The sequence below is a fragment of the Echinops telfairi genome, unplaced genomic scaffold, assembly GCF_000313985.2.
Source record: "Echinops telfairi isolate 266 unplaced genomic scaffold, ASM31398v2 ScPeMD7_18;HRSCAF=68, whole genome shotgun sequence".
Lineage (NCBI taxonomy): Eukaryota > Metazoa > Chordata > Mammalia > Afrosoricida > Tenrecidae > Echinops > Echinops telfairi.
In genome coordinates, this window is record NW_022103915.1 from 1346013 (window position 1) to 1365543 (window position 19531).

A 19531-nucleotide genomic window follows, 5' to 3' on the forward strand; every position below is an offset into this window, starting at 1 on the left:
TGTCCTCAGTCCCCCTGCTGTGTCTACCGCAGTGCCCCTCAATCTGCACTGTGTCCCTGTCCTCAGTCCCCCTTGCTGTGTCAACCGCAGTGCCCTCAATCTGCACTGTGTCCCTGTCCTCAGTCCCCCTGCTGTGTCTACCGCAGTGCCCCTCAATCTGCACTGTGTCCCTGTCCTCAGTCCCCCTTGCTGTGTCAACCGCAGTGCCCCTCAATCTGCACTGTGTCCCTGTCCTCAGGCCCCTTGCTGTGTCAACCGCAGTGCCCCTCAATCTGCACTGTGTCCCTGTCCTCAGTCCCCTTGCTGTGTCAACCCTCGGACAAAGCCAGCTGAACCAACAGACCTCGCCCTGTGTGGGGGCGCGTGCTGGCGGTCAGTGAGGCTCCTGGTCGGGGTGTGGAGCTTCTGTCATGGTAACAAGCCCAGAGACACCCGGGCATCTACCCTGCGGCCTGCAGCGCCACCCTGGGTCCCCGTCCCCAGCAGACACACCCACCTGTCGACTTTGCAGGCTTTGTACCAGCCACCGTACTCGCCGAAAGACGCCCCCTCCTTCTGCTTTCCCTGCGTGAGGCACAGCAAAGGGGTCGTTATTCTGACAGCAGAGTGCCCGGCTCGGAAGCGCTCTGAAAGCAGGAGAGCCTTACTTTGCACTCCTCCCGCTCCTCCGCGTGCATCCAGATGGGCTTGTTCTCATCTGGGAAGAAGAGGGCACTTCAGACACTCAGGGCAGCAGAGCCCCCAGGGCCTGAGAATCCCACCATGTTTTTGTTCAGGCCTCTGACCACTGCACCATACACCTGAAGGGGGTACGTTCACGCCAGGAAAGAGAGCTGGTCCACCCTGCCCACAGGCTGCAGACCACATGGATCTAGCCAGACAGAAGCACAACTCTCAAGCCTGGTAGTTTCACTAGGAGACTCCTGGTGAAACAGCTGTGTGCCCAAGATTCCTCATTCCCTCTGGAGGTGTCCCAGTGATCCAAGCTCCCGGACAAGGCCGGCAGTATTTGGGATGTGAAGCCTCGTGTTGGCAAGAGTAGAAACCGAAAACGTGACATCAGTGAATGCACGTGAGGGTGTCGGGAAGTTGGTGAAGAGGGGAATGAAGAGCCGGTGGAAGCGCCTACGGGGGCTGGAGGAGGGCTAGAAATACGCAGGAGTGGAGCTGCCTCGCTGCGCGCGTGAGGGTGCTCTATATGACTGCCCTGCATACACGGCACAACCCGCAGAGGAAGGACAGACAGGACAGCGGTACTGCAGGGCCCTCTGTGCTCGTGAGGACCCAGCCTCCCAGGGCCGTCAGCAGGCTCTGTCTCCTGGAGGGCGACAATCCCTCCAGAGCCACTGTGCAAGCTGAACATGCCAGTGAGCAGGCCCCTGGCACCACTGACATGCCCGGCAGTGAGGGGGCAAGCCCTAGGGCAGAGGGGACAGTCTGAAGCATCCTGCTGTGGACGGCAGGTTTCCCCAGGCGCGCACCATCAACTCAGCCTGGCTTCTTGGAGAGTGGGCCACCGGTCCAGGGAAGGTCAGTGAAGGTCGGCAGCAGGCCCACCCCCAGGGACAGAGATCAGGGATAGTCACGGAGTATGAACTGGGGAGAGTGTGAGCTAACACTTGCAAGCCATTTCTGGAACACTGTCGCAAAACTTCCAACTAAATCCTTGATTAAACAGTGTGATGACTTGGCAAGGACTCCTCACTGCGTTTACAACGACATGCTTGTTTGAGACAGGTGTGAGCTTCTTACCGTCCACAGACCCAAACTCCCGCTCGTGTGCACGAGTGAGGATCTCCTTGTACAGCGTCTCCGCTTGTTTGAACTTGCCTTGCTTCAGGTAGCAGGAAGCCTTAAAATGAGGGAGACGGTTACGGTCCCTGCTACACGGTCACGCTCAGGTGAGAGGAAGGCTCAGAGCTAGGAGGAGGGGGAAGGGGTGCTCAGGTGCTCTGGAGAAGGTGTGGTCGGCATACCAGGTTGTTTTTGGTCTTGGCCACATTGGGGTCGTCGGGCCCCAGCTTGGTTTGGTAGATGTCCAGGGCCCGCTGGTAGTAGTATTCCACCTCCTCGTACTTGCCCTGGTTCTGACACAGCAGGGCCAGGTTGTTCAGCTGCTTGGCCACGTCGGGGTGGTCCTTGCCCAGGACCTGGGAGTAAAGCCGAGTATCAGAAGCAGGGGTCGGTGGGTTCACAGCCATCCAGTCCATGCCCACCCTGACGGAGGCTTGACCACAGAGCTGCCAAAGCAATGTGTCGGCCAGCCCTGAGGGAGCACTCTCAGAAACCATGCTCAAGACCACACCTCACCATGCGCACAGGGCGCTTCGAAAGGCTCATGGGAAAGCGCCAGTTTCCCATGAATATCTGGGCGCCGCCCGTCGAACCAACCCCCCACACTCTGAGAATGGAACAGTAGTAAGTTACAGGATGGGGGCTTCAAAAAATGATGTGGAAATTTTCTTTTAATTCCATTTTCTACAAACTTTTTGAAGCACCCTTGTAGTCTGAAGATTACAAGAAAGATTACATTAATCTCCCTGCCAAGTTCTCGAGATGCCCTTTCTGACTCGAAGGCCCGTTCCTCAGCGCCACACGCACCCACTCCGCCCACCTCACTTTCTACTGCTCCTCAGCGCCACATGCACACCCCACTCTGCCCCACCTCACTTTCTACACCAACGGCCTGAAGTGTAAAAGGCCATCTCCTCTGAGGGGACCTCCCCAGGATGAGGCCGGCCATCTATCCATCTCTTTATCAGTTGGTCCCTGCCCATTACAACGGAGTCTGCCTCCAGGGAGGAGCTGGGCCTCCGAGGGAGCCCAACAGGACTCCTGGAGCATCTCTCTGCCTCCGCCTGTGCCTCCTCCAACCTCTTCTGGAGGCCTCCTGCTGCCCCCCAATTGCTGGCCTGCCCAGCTCCACCTCTGTCCTCAGCCAGCACTGGGCCTTCCCCAGACTGGACTGGACATGGATTCGTAGCCTCCAACCATGACCAACCCAGGGCCCACATCCTCTGGAAGGACTAGGTGAGGCAGGGAATGAAAGAGCGAACCTCACATGACTGGTCCATGCACTGGACCTCCGTGGACCCCCAACTGTGACTCCAGCCGCTCCAGCTGAGACGCCTCAGCTCACCCAGAATGGACAGTGTCCTCCCCATGTACCACACAGACACAGACGGCCATGGGCTGCAGCATCAGATAAGGCGGCCCAGCCCTCCTCCTCTCCCACTGCCCTGCTATCTGGCCCCAAATAACAAGCCAACTCTCAGTATCAACTCCGCTGACCAATGACCACAAACCCACAAGGTTATCTGTTAGTTAAGTTCTGATTTCAGAGAAAAACCCATAACATTGGGCCCTGGCCTGACACCCGCGTCTCTATAACATGGTGGGGATGGCATTACTACAGCAGTGGAAGCTGGCACTCAGCCCCGCCGGTGCATGCACACAGCATGGCAAATGACAACCTAATGTGTCCTTGACAATGCGCTCGGCCCAGCTACACAGAATCGGGATCAGGAATGACAACCAGCTGGCCAAAGAGGAGCTCATTTTTCACTCTGAAAAGAATGATTTCATGCTTAAGCTTCCTATCACCTCTTTTGCAAACACATCTATTCTTTTAACTTTAGTCTCTTTCTTATTGATGACTGCCTGCCCACTGCCAAAGAGCCCTGGTGGCACTGTGGGTTAGGCACTGGGCGGCAAACCAGAGGTGGGCAGTTCAAACCCACGGGCCACTCCTTGGGAGAGATTCCCAGCCTTGGAGACCCGCCGCAAGGTCACATCGAGTGGCAATCGACTTGATGGCAGGGGTTTGGCTTTGGCATTTTGGCCCCATTGTCAGATGAAGTGGGGCACTCCCTGCCCCCCTTTGCTGGAGAGCACTTGGAGAGGGGTCTCCCAGCTGACAGAGGCGGGCCTCCCTCCGCACACCTTTTCTCGGATCTCCAGGGCCCGTTTGCACAGCGGCTCGGCTTCCTTGTACTTCCCTCTCTTGCCGTAGAGCACCGCCAGGTTGTTCAGCGTGGCCGCCACCTGCCGAGACCAGAGAGCTACTCAGAGAGGCAAAGCTCCTGCTCTGCTGACGGCCCCCCTCGGCACGCAGCCAGCCAACCCCACCGGTGAGGCATGCACACCTGCCTCAAGGAGAAGCAATGGAACAACTCACAAGAAAGTAGGCAGAGTTCAGGGAGGAGGGGCCTTGATTTTTTTTTTTTTTAATTTCACTGGAAGTCATAAGGGCCACCAAATCAGAAGAATCTGGATGAGGTCTTAAAGCCTGTGTAGATTCTTTAGAAAGTAATCTTTACAAGTGCATGCGGTTTGATTGGGGTGGGATTCGGGTCATGTGCTGGGCATCAGAGCCCCCATGGACGCTTACCAGCGGGTCACAGGAGAGAAGACCACCTGCCTGCCCCCCTGTGAGAGGCTCCTCTGAGCCTTTCCCTGTTGGTCAACATTCGATGAGTCGGGAAACAGGGATTGACAAGGGTGACAGCAGAGGGTGTACAAACCGCAGGGTGGTCTCTGCCCAGTGTCTTCTCTCGGATCGCGAGGGCGTCATTCAGCAGGTTGGCCGCATCTTTATATTTATTCTGGTCCCTGCAGGGAAACACACACACACACACACACACACACACACACACACACACACACACACACACCATGTGTTTTAGGGACGGGCCCCAGGTCCTCGTGTGTAAAGGGAACGCCGAACTATGAAATAAGTGAAGTTTCAACAGCGTACGAAGCAAGAGTCAGCACCTGTACTGCGCACGTGCAGATCAGTCTGCCAGCCCGGTGCCAGGCCCAGGAGGGCACACATGTCACCATGTGCGGAGGCATTCTCTGTGGTTTTCTCTGTTCCAGGGGATCTGTACTTTGTACCCTTCTGGACGTTCCGATTCTGAGAGAATCAAGCATTTTGAAAACAGCAGGCCCGCTTGCTACCCTCTGGGCCGGGAGCTCACTCAGCCCCTCCACACCTCGAGCTCTGGTGCTGGCTGCGCAGGGTGCCGTCACCAGTGCTGGGCCATGAGGAGCTCCTGTGGTGTCATGGGGACGCACTGGGCTGCTAACCTCAGGGCCAGCAGTTTGCAACCACCCCTGCTCTGTGGTTAAAAGATGCTTTCTACGCCTGGGAAGAGCTACAGTCTTAGAAACCCCGTCAGCAGTTCCACTCCGTCCTATAGAGTGGCTGTGCATCAGAACGGATTCAATGGCAGTGAGTTTTGTTTTGTTTACCAAGATTTTATATGCAGCATCTGCCGCTAGATAATCCCCACAGTGTGTACGACAAGAGTGAAAATTCCCAAATGCCCAAGTCTAGAGGACAATGGTCAGGTGGATTCTATTACGCACGTCCAGCCACCAATTAGTAACAGCTGCTCCCGAAAGGATCACGTTAAAAAGTGGAAGAAATATGTGGAAAAAAACTCAAAATCACTAAAAGGCCAGGCTGAGTGGTCACATAAGAAATGGTGTAACCCTGACAACAAGGTCCCAGGCTCGCTTCAGTCACCGGCCCCACCCCCCGCTCAACTTCCAGCTACGCGACAGACAGGCCTCCTTGGGGAGCAGTAATTCAGGGGAGATGGGCCCCAGACAGCAGACCACACAAAACTATGGGCAGCTGGAAGGCAGCGCTGGGCATGGACAAAGGTCACAAGGCAGAGAGCTAAGGAAGGAGGAGAGCACAGGGAGCAATGGGGTGAAGTGGGCTCCATTAGGGGCTGCAATCAGTGACAGAAACAGACCTGCTCAACTGAAAACTGTAATCCCTTACGGCACAGGTTGCTTCCTGTTTCCACCTTCTTTTGTCTCTTGCCAATGTTGAAACTTGCTGTACACATCACTTCCCCACATGGGTCACACCCTCCCCCTTCCAACCACACTGGCGCCATGTCCCCGTGGCTGCCGCACCCCACAGTACCCCCATCCTTGCTCAGGTTCTATTACCTGTCGCCAACACACCTGCTACCTGGGCACCTGGCCCCTAGCACCATCCTGTCCTGTGCCTCCTGGACCAGCCCCTTCCAGCCTCACCTATACATGTGGCACAGAGCGACTGCAAATGTGGCTCTGCCCACATCTACCTGCTGAGCCCAACCGCCCTGCACGGCCCAGGACAGTGCACCCAGCCCCCATAAGCCCTCCCACCGGGCAGCCACCATCCCCTCAAGGAAGACCTACAGATAGTCACGGACTCCTCAAGCAGGGCTGGGCGGCCCTCTCGACAGAGTGCTCTAAGAAGACACCCTCTGCCGGGCCTCTGAGCAGGCTACCACCTCCTCCTCCTCTTCAGAGACTGAGCAAAGGTCTCGCCTCTCAGTGGGCCCCGGGAGCAGCTCCGGACAGAGCCCCCAGCCGCGAAGTCCGAGCAGGAATTGTGCCTGGTTCCCCCAAACTCAAATGGCCCCAGGCAACCGAGCTCTGATGGCCACCCCCTCCTGAGGGCCAACCTGGGCCCAGCGTTGGGCCAGCGCAGCTGAAGGCATAGCACCCAATGTCTGGCCAGAGGCTCTCTGCGCAGGCTGCCCTCTCAGTACGAGGGCAACACACTGGTTCCCTGACATGTGTCTGGTGTGGGGCAACAGCTAGGGCAGAGCCATACGTGGGCAGGCCCGTGGCGTGACCTGGACCGCACCCCCAGGAATGGGGGGTCCCAGCAGGACAGGGAGCAGGACCCAGCCACCCAGGTGGTGAGCATGAGGCAGGAAACAGACAAGCAGGGCCGGGTTGACCGAGTGAGAACCGGTGCTGGACTAGAAGTGGAGGCATTTCTGCAGCCCGCGATGGGCTCTGAGGGGCAAGCTGGTGCAGAATAAACTTGCTGTAAGGCATGGGGCGCCCCGGGCGCATACCTGTACACCAGAGCCAGGATGTTCAGCATGGTGGCCACGTCCGGGTGGTCATGCCCCGAGGTCTTCTCCAGGTCCTCCAGGGCCTGCTTGCACAGGGGCACAGCGACCTCGTAGCGGCCCTGCGAGGCGTACTGGATGACCAGGTTGTGCAGGGTGCGCAGGCGGGCGGGGATCTCGTAGCCACCCTGCTGGGCTGCGGCGGCCGCACTGCTGTGCTGCTGCTGGACTGCAGGGCAGGGAGAGGGAGGGGCTGCTGGGGATCCAGGCTCTGTCGGGTCCCCTGGGCAGGCCTACCACCTGGGAGGGGCCGGGGCTGAGACCTCTTCTGGCACCACGCAGACGAGGCAGAAAGAGGATTATGTTGGCCGTGAGCACGTCCAACTTACTCTGGCCCTCTTCTCTCTAGGGCAGCTTCTCAACCTTCCTCATGCCGCAACCCTTTCATACGGTTCCTTATGTGGTGGTGACCCCCAACCATAAAATTATTTTTGTTGCTACTTCATAACTGTCATTTTGCTACTGTTATGAATCGGGCGATCCCTGTGAAAGGGTCGTTTGAACCCCAAAGGGGTTGCAACCCACAAGTTGAGAACCGCTGCTCTGGGGTCTGGCTAACCCTGCCTGTGGAGTCTGTGGGCAGTGGACGGGGCTCCTATGGGTCTTGGGTAGCCTGACTTCAGGGCATGCAGGGGCCACAGCCTCGTCTCCACCACCCCGGCGGCTCGGGGCTGAGGTGGCGACCTTGTTGCAGCCAGGCTGGTTGAAGGCAGAGGAAGCTAACATTAGAGCAAGGGCTTCAAAGATGGTGGCAGACCACGCCACAGCGACGGGTGGGACGCTCCACAGTCCTGCCAACAAGACAATCTCACACACTAGAACCCTGAAAGGGCTCAGCAGGCTACCTCCAAGTCTCCTGTGCCAGTGCCAACTGGGAATCTCTCCCATGTGGCTGCTCCACTGAGTCACAGAAGGGTGCCATTCCTGGTCTCATCCTGACTGCGTGGTCGGGCAGTAGGAACTGTCTGTAACTTGGACGTATCAACCCTGGGAACTGCCTATTTCCCCCAAAACAGAAGCTACATTCTCCTCTGCTGGGAAAGGGACAAGGTGGCCATCAACCCAATCCATCTGTACATCAAAGCCACCGCCGGACACGTGCTCCCGCAGGGAAGGGACTTCCTGTCAACAGTCACTCACTGCCTTGGCCTGGGTCATCCTCGTCATTCGGGAAAAGGTCATCCAGAGGCTCTTTGGTGGAATCAGTGTCCCTGTCCTCCTGGAAAACAGACCAGAACATCCCTGAGTCTAACAAGCAACCCCATCATCTCCTGAGAACCTCGATCTTAGCAAGAGCTACCATGCAGGAGTTTGCTAAACCAGAACTCAGAAGACTCAACCCAGGCCTAGCTGGGCCACCAGCCCAGCTCTGCCTCGGGGTCTCCACCTGTAGGTATGCCGAGGGGGTTCCAGGACAGTGAGCCCCTTACCTGAGGAGAAATCTGACTGGGAGTCAGAGACGACAAACAGATTTAAGTGGCTTCCCTGATAGAAATCACATGGCAGCAGAGTGGGCCCCAATCCCACCCCTATCTGAGTGGTGTCTTCTGAGAGAGGAGGATGGGGAGATGGCAGGTGAGACTCCATTTACAAGCCAAGCACACGCAGCTGCCAGGGCCGGCTGAGCCCAGGAAGACCCCTCCTGATAGAGCAGGACAGGCCTGCGCCGCCTGAATCTGAACCTGGAACCGCCGGACCACGAAAAGCCATCAACTGCTACCTGACAGCCTAGCAGTTCGAACCCACCAGCCACTCCATCGGAGAAGAAGGAGGCTTTCTGCTCCATCCACGGGCAAGATGCCGGCTGTGCCCTACGGGGTCAGTTCAGGCCAGAACGTGGAGTTCTGCAGCTGGTCACTTGGTGGTGCTAACCTTTCTCCTGCAGACAGCTGGGTACTTCACTGTGGCACCACCAGCGACAAGATTGTGTCAGGTTCAACAGAACAACTACCTGGATCTTCGCAATTGTCAGTGTCAGGAGAAACCAGGCGCCAGCTGCGTGCTGAGTGCCGGGTCGCCACACTGCTGGGAAGACCCACAGCTGGACTGCAAACTACTGACCTTGAACCTGACCCCACCCCCGCGGGCTCAGTCTGCACCGTATCTTCATGGCCAGCACCCATGTGTCCACATCCTCCCCTGGCCAGAGCATGATGTCCATCTCACTGTCCTGCACCTCAGTGCTGAGCCTTGTCCCCAGAAGGAGCATGTGGGCACACTGAGCCGCTGGCTCTAAGTCAGTGTGGGAGCTGAGACTAGGTCCTGGGACAAAAAGGGGACATCAATGGAAGCAATGGTGGCCTCTGAAACCAGCCTGGCGGGGCGACGGCTTGGGTGCCGTGGAGGCAACGGTCCCATCCACAGAGCTTAGGTGACCTCCCAACTTTCTACAAACCTAAATGACTCCAAAATCAAGTTCATTCTGCAAAGAAAGTAGCTGATGAAATGTAGTCGAGAATGGACAGAGCATGCAGATAGAGCTGACTGAAAAACAAAGCCTGGACACTTGGAGGTCCAGCCTCCCCCCGGGCTGTGCCCAGAAGCACCAGTTGGTGTAGACCTGAGTTCCAGGCACCTGGTCTGGCTTCAGGGGCCCTGGTGGTACACTGGTTAAAGCACCCAGACTCTTACAGAGAGGTCAGCAGTTCAAACCCATTAGCCTCTCCTCTGATGGACTCAATGGCAGTGTGCTTGGTTTTGGGGGTCTGACAAGAGCCCCAGGGATAAGAACAGGAGGGATGGGGTGAAGGGGTGAAGGAGACCAGACCACACTGAGAACACAACACTGGAGTGTAAGCCCCCTCCCCACTCTCCTTTTCTGACCATTGTTCTGAAAGCCACACTGAGAAAGGCGGCAGTGGCAAGACCAGGGACGGGGGCGAGCAGGCCCAGGCACAGTGTGGGGACCCAGTTCCACCACCCCAGCCTGCTCTGGGTGGGGCGGAACCCTAGAGGGAGGACGGGCCCCAAGGGGGCCCAGAGCCACTTACAGCCGGGGAAGTGTCGTCGTCGTACTGTTTCAGCTGGTTCATGAACTCCAGGTGCTTCTTCTCCTCCTCCAGCTGCGCCACCGACTGCTCGCTCTTCTGCAGCTTCTGCTGCGTGTTGGCCAGCTCATCCCGCAGCCACTGGTTCTCCTGGCACAGACGGCGGACCTGGGCACGCAGCTTCTGCTTCTCCGACTCCACGGCGTTCAGGTGGTTGGACAGCGCCATCATCACCTGCAGAGAACCCAGGTCAGCGTGTCCTCCTGTGCCAGCGAGAGGACCAACACACCTGCATTTTCTCCAGAGTTCCTACAGCCCAATGTGTCACTCTGTTCTGTGTCTGCCTTTCAGCCGGTGGCAGCCCTCCAGGCAGAACAGAGAATTCCCTGAGTGGCTCCAAACACCAGCGTCCTGAGGCTTTCCCTGTCCGAGGGCATCTCCCTGGGCAGCTCAGAGCATCAGTTCTCACTGTTGGCCTGGATGCTCCCAGCCTCGCCCTGAAAGACTGTTGGGAAAGAACCTTCTCCTGGTGTGCATGGTACTGTGCCTGAGCCCGGGTGATGTGGGGCTCGAAGGAGTCAGGCAGGGTGGGTGCTCACACTGCCAGTGTTATGAGGCCAGGGGAGCCTGCACAGGGCATCCACAGGCTGGCCTCTGTGGAGACTACCCACTGACCAGGCCAGGAATGGGCCTACCTGAGGCCAGAGCGAGCCCTTAGAGGACGAGAGAAGAGCGAGCTGGAGAAGAGCTGCCTGGCCCCATGTGTCCGCTCCTTGAACCAGGACTCCCAAGTTCAAAACCCAAAACTCCAGGAGGTGGGCTGTTGCTTCCTTCTTTTCTAATCGTGACATTAGCTGAACAGGAAAATGAAGTGCGTGATCCTTTCAGCAAAAGCACATGAGAAACAGGAGCCTCGATGGTGAGCAGACCAAGCCACATCTACACCCATGGTCCAGACGGATACAGAGCCAAGGTGGGAGGAGAGAAGCTTCCTTTGTGAAAGCAGAGCCCCTGGTCTGCACCAGGCCAAGAGCGAACCAACAGTTCCTACGTTGAGTCTGACCTAGGATTTGTTGGCACGCCCAGCAGTCCCTTCTCAGGGACAGAGACCTAGGCGTCCCCACTCTCCCACTGTTTCTAGCATGACTGCCACAGGGCCCTTCAAAAAGCTCCTAGGAAGATGGCGTGACCCAGCAGGCAAAGCCCTGTCCTTGGCCGAGGTCAGCAAGCTGCAGCTGGGGCTCTTCCAGCTCTGTCTCCAGGGTGAGAGGAGCTGCTGACCTGGCAGCACCTTCCTACATGCCCTCCCCACCCCAACCCGTGTGCCCTGAGTCCACAGCATGTTTGCACATGAGGGCCCCAGGTCCCGCTGATGCCACCACCCACTGTCGGGCTGTGCAGCCAAACCAAGTCCTGGGGGAGCCGGCCGCCTCCCCTCTGATGCCGATGCTTTGGAATTCAGGTCAGCAGGGACCCAGCCTCAGGCCCACAACAAGCCGCCCACCCCAGAGCCCAGCTCTGTCTGCCCCGCCCTCACGCTCCAATCACGCCGACTCTCCTCGTCCATCCTACCTGTGCCTCGCTCAAGCCGAGCTCCAGCATCTCCAGGGACTTGCGGATCATGTTGGACTTCTCCTCCACCAGGTTACTCTCATCGTCCTGCTTCAAGCACTTCAGCGTCTCCAGCAGGCTCTGCAGGATCGAGTTATGCTCGTTCTTCAGGGCCTCCAGCCCCTGGATGACCTGCTTTGTCTTCGAGATGATCTCGTCCTGGGTCAGCTTCTCCAGCTTCTCTTCCTTTATGTACACCATGGTGGACATGTTGTCGTACATTCTAGAGGGAGAAGACGGGACAGCAACAGAGCCCGTTACATGCTGGCTCACGTGCTGGCAAGCCCCCACATGTGACTACTTCTGAGTGAGCCTTTTCAGGGGCGGACAGTAAATGACAGGGGCTTGTCATTTATCACCTGGAAATAAACATACAAATATCTTACACAATGTCCCTGTGTTTCCAGACCAATCTACACTTCTCTGGATTCTCCCTGGGTTTCCTGACGGTGAAATGACAGCAGTGAAACCAATGCCAACGGCTCAAGGTTACAAATGCCTGTGTCATGTCCAAGACCACTGCCTCTATGCAAAGACGTCTCAGCCCACCTACAGCTCTGCTTCAGTGCAGAAACGCACGTGGCCCCTGCGCCCGAAGGAGGCAAGAGGCAGCAGCAGGACGGGGAAGCATGAGAGCAGCAGGAGAAATGACTGAGCCCAAGTGACAGAGGGCTGACCCTCCGAAAGCTAAGCAAAGACCGACAGTACGGCCAGCAATTGCACTCTGAAGGCCACTGCAGCACTACTGCCAGCAGCCCAGAGGCCAGACCCGCGATGCGAGCAAGACGGGTTGTCACAGGAGCTTCCTGGCGCACACCCCGAGATGGGAAGTGGCTGGGCCCTACCTAGTACACAGGAGCGTCGAGACTGTACCCACACCAAGGTTTCCTGGGGACAGCAGGGGGCGCCCACTGCTCAGGGTCTGTTTCAGGCGATGGGAAGGACAAGGCACCTAGCCACGGGTAGAAGTTCCTGAAATGGTAAACTTCTGTTATATCCATTTCTACCCAATTAAAGTAAACAAAAAACAAGAACAAAGACCAAAGGGACATATTTAAAAACAAACTACGAAACTCACAGAGCTGGATACAGTATTTCCACAATCAAGGACACACTAGGTTCCTGGATAGGAAGCACATTCCCTACTATTCCCAAACGAAGTCGGAGGTCACTGCTGACGGCTCGGCTCTAGGGTCGGCTCTGCCCATGGCACGAGAAGGCAAGATGCCCTCAGGGATTGTGTGCCTAGTGACAGACACAAAAAGCGGGCAGGAGACAGGGGCCTAAGGAGGCCAATGTACCAGCAGTGCTGCCAGGACTGGGCCTGACTCATCAGATGAACACATCTCGAGCCTAGGAGCCGAAGGCAAGGGCAGCAGGCCCACTGTGCCAGCACTGCCAGGGCTGCTGGGTGGCATGGCCTGTCCTCACTGAACATCCGGCCAGTCACACCTCCAAGCCACAGCAACGCTGAGAGGAAGGGTAGGTGGGCATTGCACTTTGTCAAAAAAAATCCTCATAGGGAAGGCAGAGCCTGGAAACCAACCAACACCTACGAGTCACGAGCAGAACGTGCCCGCGTGTTTCTGAGACTCATGCGACCCCACCAGAAGAGGCCGAACTGCTCTGGTGGGTTCCAAGACTGTCCGTCTCCGGGGTGAAGACAGCCTTCCCTCTACGCAGGGATAGGAACCCCTGCAAGGCAAGGTTTGTGCAAAGGCACAGAAAGCACACCACAACACAGGCGATGAGTGACAGGAACCCAGGGGGAAGTCTGGCAAGTCCCTTCCTCTGTGGGAAAGAGGTGGCAGGGACACACAGCCTGGGACGATGGTGCAGTTAACACTCCAGATGCAGCTCAGGAAGAAGGCCTAGCCCGAGACAAAATTAACAAAAATTAACCCAGAGGTAATGGCTAACCCTGCTATGTGGACGTGACTGGCGTGAACTACGGTCATTTTCTAGCACTTCTGAGAGGAAACTCATCAGAGCCCAGAGGCTCTTGGGGGCAGTGAGCTCTCCTGAGAAATGAGGCACTAGGGCCATGGGGGCCAACAGAGTGGCCTGTGGAGGCCTGGGCACAGTGACGAGGGCACACAGTCCTTGGACACCAGGAGCAGGGCTGGGACCTCCCCCACTGTCCACAGCAGCTCACTACGCACACAGAGTGTCTGTTCCTGGTAGTCAGAAGACCATCCCTGAGCCCAAGTGACAGAGAGCTGACCCTCCGAAAGCTAAGCGGGTCTGGCCTCTGGGCTGCTGGCAGTAGCGCTGCAGTGGTGGCTGCCTGTGCCCTTCAGAGTGCAATTGCTGGCCGTACAGTCGCTGACTGCTTTTACAGTGGACTGTCTTTTTTAAAAAAAAGAAAAGAAAACAAGGTTTTATCAGGAGCTCTTAAAGAAAGCATAACATTCCACCATTCATGAACTGTCTCTTTTTAACTCCTGTCCATTGAGCCAACTTCTTCCCTTGTGAAAAAAGCATGCAGACAAACACCCAAACCCTCCTTGTCAAACTGATTCCGACTCAGCGACTGACGGGCTCCCAAAGCCAGGCGTTTTTACCGAAAAAGAACGCCACATCTTTCCCCTGGTCACGGTCGACTGTCCCTCTGAGCACTTAACCCCTGCGTCACCAGGGCCCCTCGCCCACATGAGAGCACTTCAGACTCCCTGTTGCAGAGACCGTTTGTCAGGTGCCTTGAGTCAGTTCCCACTCGGCCCCCCTCCCCCACCCCTTGTACAGCAGGAGGAGACCCTCTCCGGCCCCGCCCACCTCACCCCCACAGTGGTTCTTCACGCTGGAGCCACCTGCTGCAGCCACTGTGCCGGTGCAGCCCATGAAGGGCCTTTCTATGGCTCACCCTCCCTGCACGCCGCCAAGCATGTCCCAAATACATGAGCCGGTCTGTCCCACCATCCTCGGTTCTAAGGAGTCTTCCGGCTCCACTTCTTCTAAGACAGATGCGTTTGTTACTCTGGCAGTCCACGATATAGCAGTTTTCGTAAAAGGTATTAATATTTCTTTGGTCGTCCTCAGTCGTTGCCTAGCTTTCACAGATTCTCAAATTACTTGCTCAGCGTTCATAAGTAAGGTAGAAGGACACAAGCCTGGAGCACACCTCTGTCGACTTAAAACCGTGCAGTATCCTCCTTGTTCCGTTCAGGTGATTGTCTCTTGGTCCATGTACGGGTTCCACATGAGTACAATGAAATGTTCTGGTACTCCCATTCTTCACAATGTTATCTGTAATTGTTAGAACCTACACACATGCCTTTGTACAGTCAGGAAAACAAAGGGAAATATCATTCTGGTATTATCTGCTTTCAGACAAAATCCATCTGACATCAGCAATAACATCTTTCATTCCACAACCTCTTTTGAATCTGGTTTGAATTTCCACATGGGTGTATTACTACAACCATTTTAAAATTACCTTCAGCATACATGTACTTGTCCATGGCATTAATTATATTGTCAACCATTTCTATATTCTATTGGATTACCTTTCTCTGGAATGGGCACAAATAAGGATCTCTTCCGGTCAACCAGGTAGCTGCCTTCCAGTTGCTTGACACATACAGTGAGAACTTCAAGCATGGTGTCTGCTTGGTGAAACGCCTCGGTGGGTAGTCTGTCAATCCCTGGAGCCTGCTTTTCACTATTGCCTTCGATGCAACTTGGACGTACGTCTTCCTTCAATAACATCAGCTCTTGATCATATGCTATTTCCTGATTGAATGGATGTCAACCAATTATTTTGGCACAATGACTCTGTATTCCTTCCACCTTCTATTGATGCTCGGCATCACCATCATCTTGCCACTCTGTCAGCTGTTGTTGTTGGGTGCCACCGGGTCGGTTCCCACTCATAGTGACCCCGTGCACAACAGAACGAGACACTGCCCGGTCCCGCGCCATCCTCACAGTTGTTCCCATCCTTGTGTCCATTACAGCAACAACGGTGTCACTCCATCCCACCAAGGGCCTTCTTTTTCACTGCTCCTCCCCTTCAGCAAACATGATGTCCTTCTCCAAGGACTGGTCTCTCCTGAGAACCTGTCCAAAGTACGTCAGACAAAGCCTCACCATCCTTGCTTCTAAGGAGCACTCTGGCCGGACTTCTAAGACGGATCGGTTTGTCCTTTTGGCAGCGCAGAGTACTTTCAGTATTCTTCGCCAGCACCACTCAAATGCAGACTCTTCTCTCGTCTTCTTCACTCAATGTCCACCTTTCTCATGCATGAGGCGATGAAAAAGACCATGCCTGTGTCAAGCACACCGTATACCTCAAAGTAACCTCCATGCTTTTCAAACATCTAAAGAGGTCTTGTGCAATAGATTGAGCAAGTGTAACATGTCTTTTGATCTCAACTGCTGCTCCCCCAAGCATGAATTGTGGTCCAAACAAGACAAAATCTTTGACAACTTCAATCTTTCCTTCATTTATCATGTCACCTACTGGTCCAGTGGCGAGGATGTTGGTCTTCCTTACATTGAGTTGTCATCCACACTGAAGGCTGCAATCCTCGATCTCCATCAGCAAGTGTGTCAAGTCCTTCAGCAAGCAAGGTTGTGTCATCTGTATACTGCAAGTTGCGAATAATCTTCCTCCAATCTTGAGGCTACATTCTTCTTCCTATAAGCCAGCTTCTCTGAGTACATGCTCAGCATACAGATGGAATAAGTATGGTGAGAAGATACAGCCCTGTCATAACCTTTTCCAGATTTTAAACCATGCGGCATTCCCTTGTTCTGCTCACACAATTTCCTCTTGAACCATGTATAAGTTCTGCAGGAGCACAGTTAAGTGTTCTGGAATTCCCATTTTTCTCAAGGTGATTCATAGTCTGTTATGATCCACACAGTCAAATGCCTTGGCACAGTCAATAAAACACAAGTACATATCTTTCTGACAGTCTCTGCTTTCAGCCAAGAGCCATCTGATGTCAGCAATGACAGCCTTTGTTCCACGTCCTCTTCTGAGTCTGACTGAACCTCTGGAGCGCCCTGGCGAAGCACTGCTGCAGCTGCTTCGCTGCTGGAGGCTTGCCTGGCTTCCTCAGGCCTTTCAACATGAGCAGCGCCAAGTGTGTTCTTCCCTTTTGGTTTTCTAACTCCAGGTCTCTGAACATTTCCTTATAATTCTTTTGTTTCTTGACCCACCCTTTGAAATGTTCTGTTTAGCTCTCTCTCATTTCTTCCATTAGCTTTCGGCATTCTACATTCAAGAGCCAATTTCAGAGTCTCTTCTGGCACCCACATGGATTTGCGCTTCCTCCCCAACTTTTTTTTTTTTTTTTTTGCTTCTTCATATATGATATCCTTATTGTCCCCTAATTCTTCTAGTCTCCAGTCATTAATTCGTGTTCAATACATCAGATCTATTCTTGAGACGGTCTCTAAATTCATGCCTTACTTTGGCTCTCATAAACTTGTTTTAATTTTCTTCAGCTTCAAGTTAAATTTGCATATGAGGAACTCTTATCTGTTTTGCAGTTGTCCCCTGGCCTTGTTCTGATTGATGATATTGATCATCATCTTCCACAGATGTAGTCTACTTGCTTCCTGGGTATTTCATCCAGCGAGGGCCAAATGTTCAGTTACCACTTCTGGTGTTGACTGAAGGTTTTTCCAATGAACAAGCTATTGGTCTTGTAAAATTGTACCATGCACTCCACAGCATTGTTTCCACCATCAGGATCATATTTCCCAACTACTCATCCTTCTCTGCTTCCCTACGGGGGGCAGAGCCAAACTACTCCTCTGGATTTCTAAGGCTGTACGTCTTTATAGGAGCAGAAAGCCTCGTCTTTCTCCCTAGAGCAGCCGGTATGTTTGAACCGCTCAATCTGTGGTGATAGTAGCCCAACTTGTACTATGTACACCACCAGGGCTCACTGGCGGGGAGCCTAGAAAAGGTCAGTCAAGTAGAGGCAGCACAGAGGCTGGTAGCATGACATCCCACATGAGAGGCTGTCCACCAAACATCTACCAGAGATGACTTCACCATTGACCTTCACGCTGTCACTGAGCTCTGCTGAGCCCTTGACAGAATGAGGGTGCAGAGGAAGGGCAGAAAAGCCAATGATCCAAGTTGTATTCCAGCAAATGGACAGTTAAGCCCACGGAACTACTCAAGGTTGCAGAGAATACAGCAGAGTAAGTGATGATGGGTGTCACAATCACACCAACTGACCCAGCAACTTTATTGATGTACATATCCAAGAAAAGTGAAAACACTCCACACAAAAACTTGCATATGAATGCACCAAAAAGCAAAATACTGAACAAATGCAAAACCTGTATAGAACTGGTTGGGTTTTATGCAGGATACTCTGAAAGCAGAAACCATTCAAATGTCCATCAGCTGATAAACAGACAAAACCCGTTCTACCCAGAGTCCTGCTTCGCCACATGGCGGAGGACATTCAGTAGGGACGCCGTTCTGATGCGTGCTGCACACGGCTGCATCCTGAAAACCTGGTCGGTGAAATCAGACGGATGCTGGAGTCACACACTGAGGTTCCCTTTATCCGATATGCGCAGAACCAGCAAACCCCTGAGATGCAAACAGGTTAGCAGAAGTCAAGGGCTGGGAGGAAACTAGTTGCTGATGGGCCCCAAGTCTCTTTTTAGAATGATGAAAATATTCTGGAATTGGCGAGTGGTGATGGTTTCATAACATTGTGAAGTGCTTCTCAATATACTAGGTTGTGATGGGTTTATTGTGCTAACCTGGCCAATAGGAACATGTGGGATTAATCAGGTTGCAGTTTGATTGGAGTGCAGAGATATAAATGGCTCTGCAAGGCCCGCTCCCTTCTCTCTTGCTCTCTGGTGATCAGAACAACAGACCAGCATGCTGCTGCTTTAGCTAATTCTCTGCCTCAGCCTGTGTGCTACACCACCTTGTGGGCCCAGCCAACAAGTGCATAGTGAATTGTGGATCGGGTCCCAAGAGCTTGAGGCTCCTTCAAGACCTGCTTCACCATGCTGCTGGTGCAGCCCACATGAGTCAAAGGACTTCCAGTATATTAACTGTTCCACGAATCTGAGCCCTTTGTACTGCTGTGTGGACTAATTAGCTGTTATATTCCTTCTTGCTGTACAAACCTATCCATAGATATATGTGGATATGTTATATAACATATAACATGGATATATTATATAATGTATAATATATGGATATATGTAATACATGGAGAGAGAGATAATCATAAGCATCCTAGTTTTGTTTCTCTAGAGAACCAGGCCTAACACACTATGTCCAGAATTTTTTTAACTAAATGAAACCAAAGAAAACCAACTCCCACCTTGTGATTGATCAGGTTTACTTCTGTCAAGAAACCAGAAGCAGCTGCATTTCTCAATCTTTTCAACCTATGCTCTCTTTGCCATTACTACTATTTATTTTTATTAATCATTGTATGGGGAGCTCTTACAGATAGCATGTCATTCCACGGTTCAAGCACATCAAGCAGCCTTGTACAATTGCTACCACCACTAGTTTCAAAACATTCTCTTTCTTCTTGAATTCCTTGATATCAGTTCTCCTTTATCCCTTCCCTCCCTCCCTCACCATTACTATTTTTTAAACAAAATTTTCTCTTGTGGTAAGTATGCCGGCAATAAATGAGTTATGATTCCCACCCTTCTCAAGTGCACAGCTCAGTGGCAGCAATCCTATTTACCATGCTGCGCCCGCGCCCCCCATCACCACTCCGTATGCCTCCTTCTGGAAAGCAACTGAATCTTAAGCACTCTTTAAGTATTTAGAAATTTTCAAATGTTTTTACACATTGTGACTAAAAGTACTGATAATATTTGTAGAGAAAATGCACATAGTTGGTTTCTAAATTTTAAAACAAAAAGTATGTTATGAAAACTCAAGGGAGAGGGAACAACAAGTGATCCAAATTGGTGGTGAGGTGGGTGTGGGAGGTCTGGTAGGACATGAGCAAGGGTAATGTAACAAAGAGGAATTGCTGAAACCCTGGTGGG

The 19531-nt window shown here is 53.7% G+C and overlaps 1 protein-coding gene across 14 annotated transcripts in view; it reads right to left on the bottom strand.

The window, feature by feature from the left end:
• Nucleotides 1-11750, bottom strand: part of KLC1 (kinesin light chain 1) — a 27899-nt gene extending 16149 nt beyond the window's left edge. For all 14 annotated transcript variants that reach the window (XR_006679871.1, XR_006679870.1, XM_045287840.1 and 11 more), the window contains exons 1-10: nucleotides 11489-11750; nucleotides 9920-10150; nucleotides 8070-8148; nucleotides 6873-7098; nucleotides 4524-4611; nucleotides 3943-4044; nucleotides 1977-2150; nucleotides 1753-1852; nucleotides 648-697; nucleotides 497-564 (exon numbers count right to left, since the gene is read on the bottom strand). Coding sequence is in view for 12 of the 14 variants with exons in the window: in XM_045287840.1 (XP_045143775.1) it covers nucleotides 497-564; nucleotides 648-697; nucleotides 1753-1852; nucleotides 1977-2150; nucleotides 3943-4044; nucleotides 4524-4611; nucleotides 6873-7098; nucleotides 8070-8148; nucleotides 9920-10150; nucleotides 11489-11749 (1379 nt within the window). In the remaining 2 variants the exon portion in view is untranslated. The remainder of the gene's footprint in view (nucleotides 1-496; nucleotides 565-647; nucleotides 698-1752; nucleotides 1853-1976; nucleotides 2151-3942; nucleotides 4045-4523; nucleotides 4612-6872; nucleotides 7099-8069; nucleotides 8149-9919; nucleotides 10151-11488) is intronic.
• Between the last annotated feature and the right edge of the window lie 7781 nt (nucleotides 11751-19531).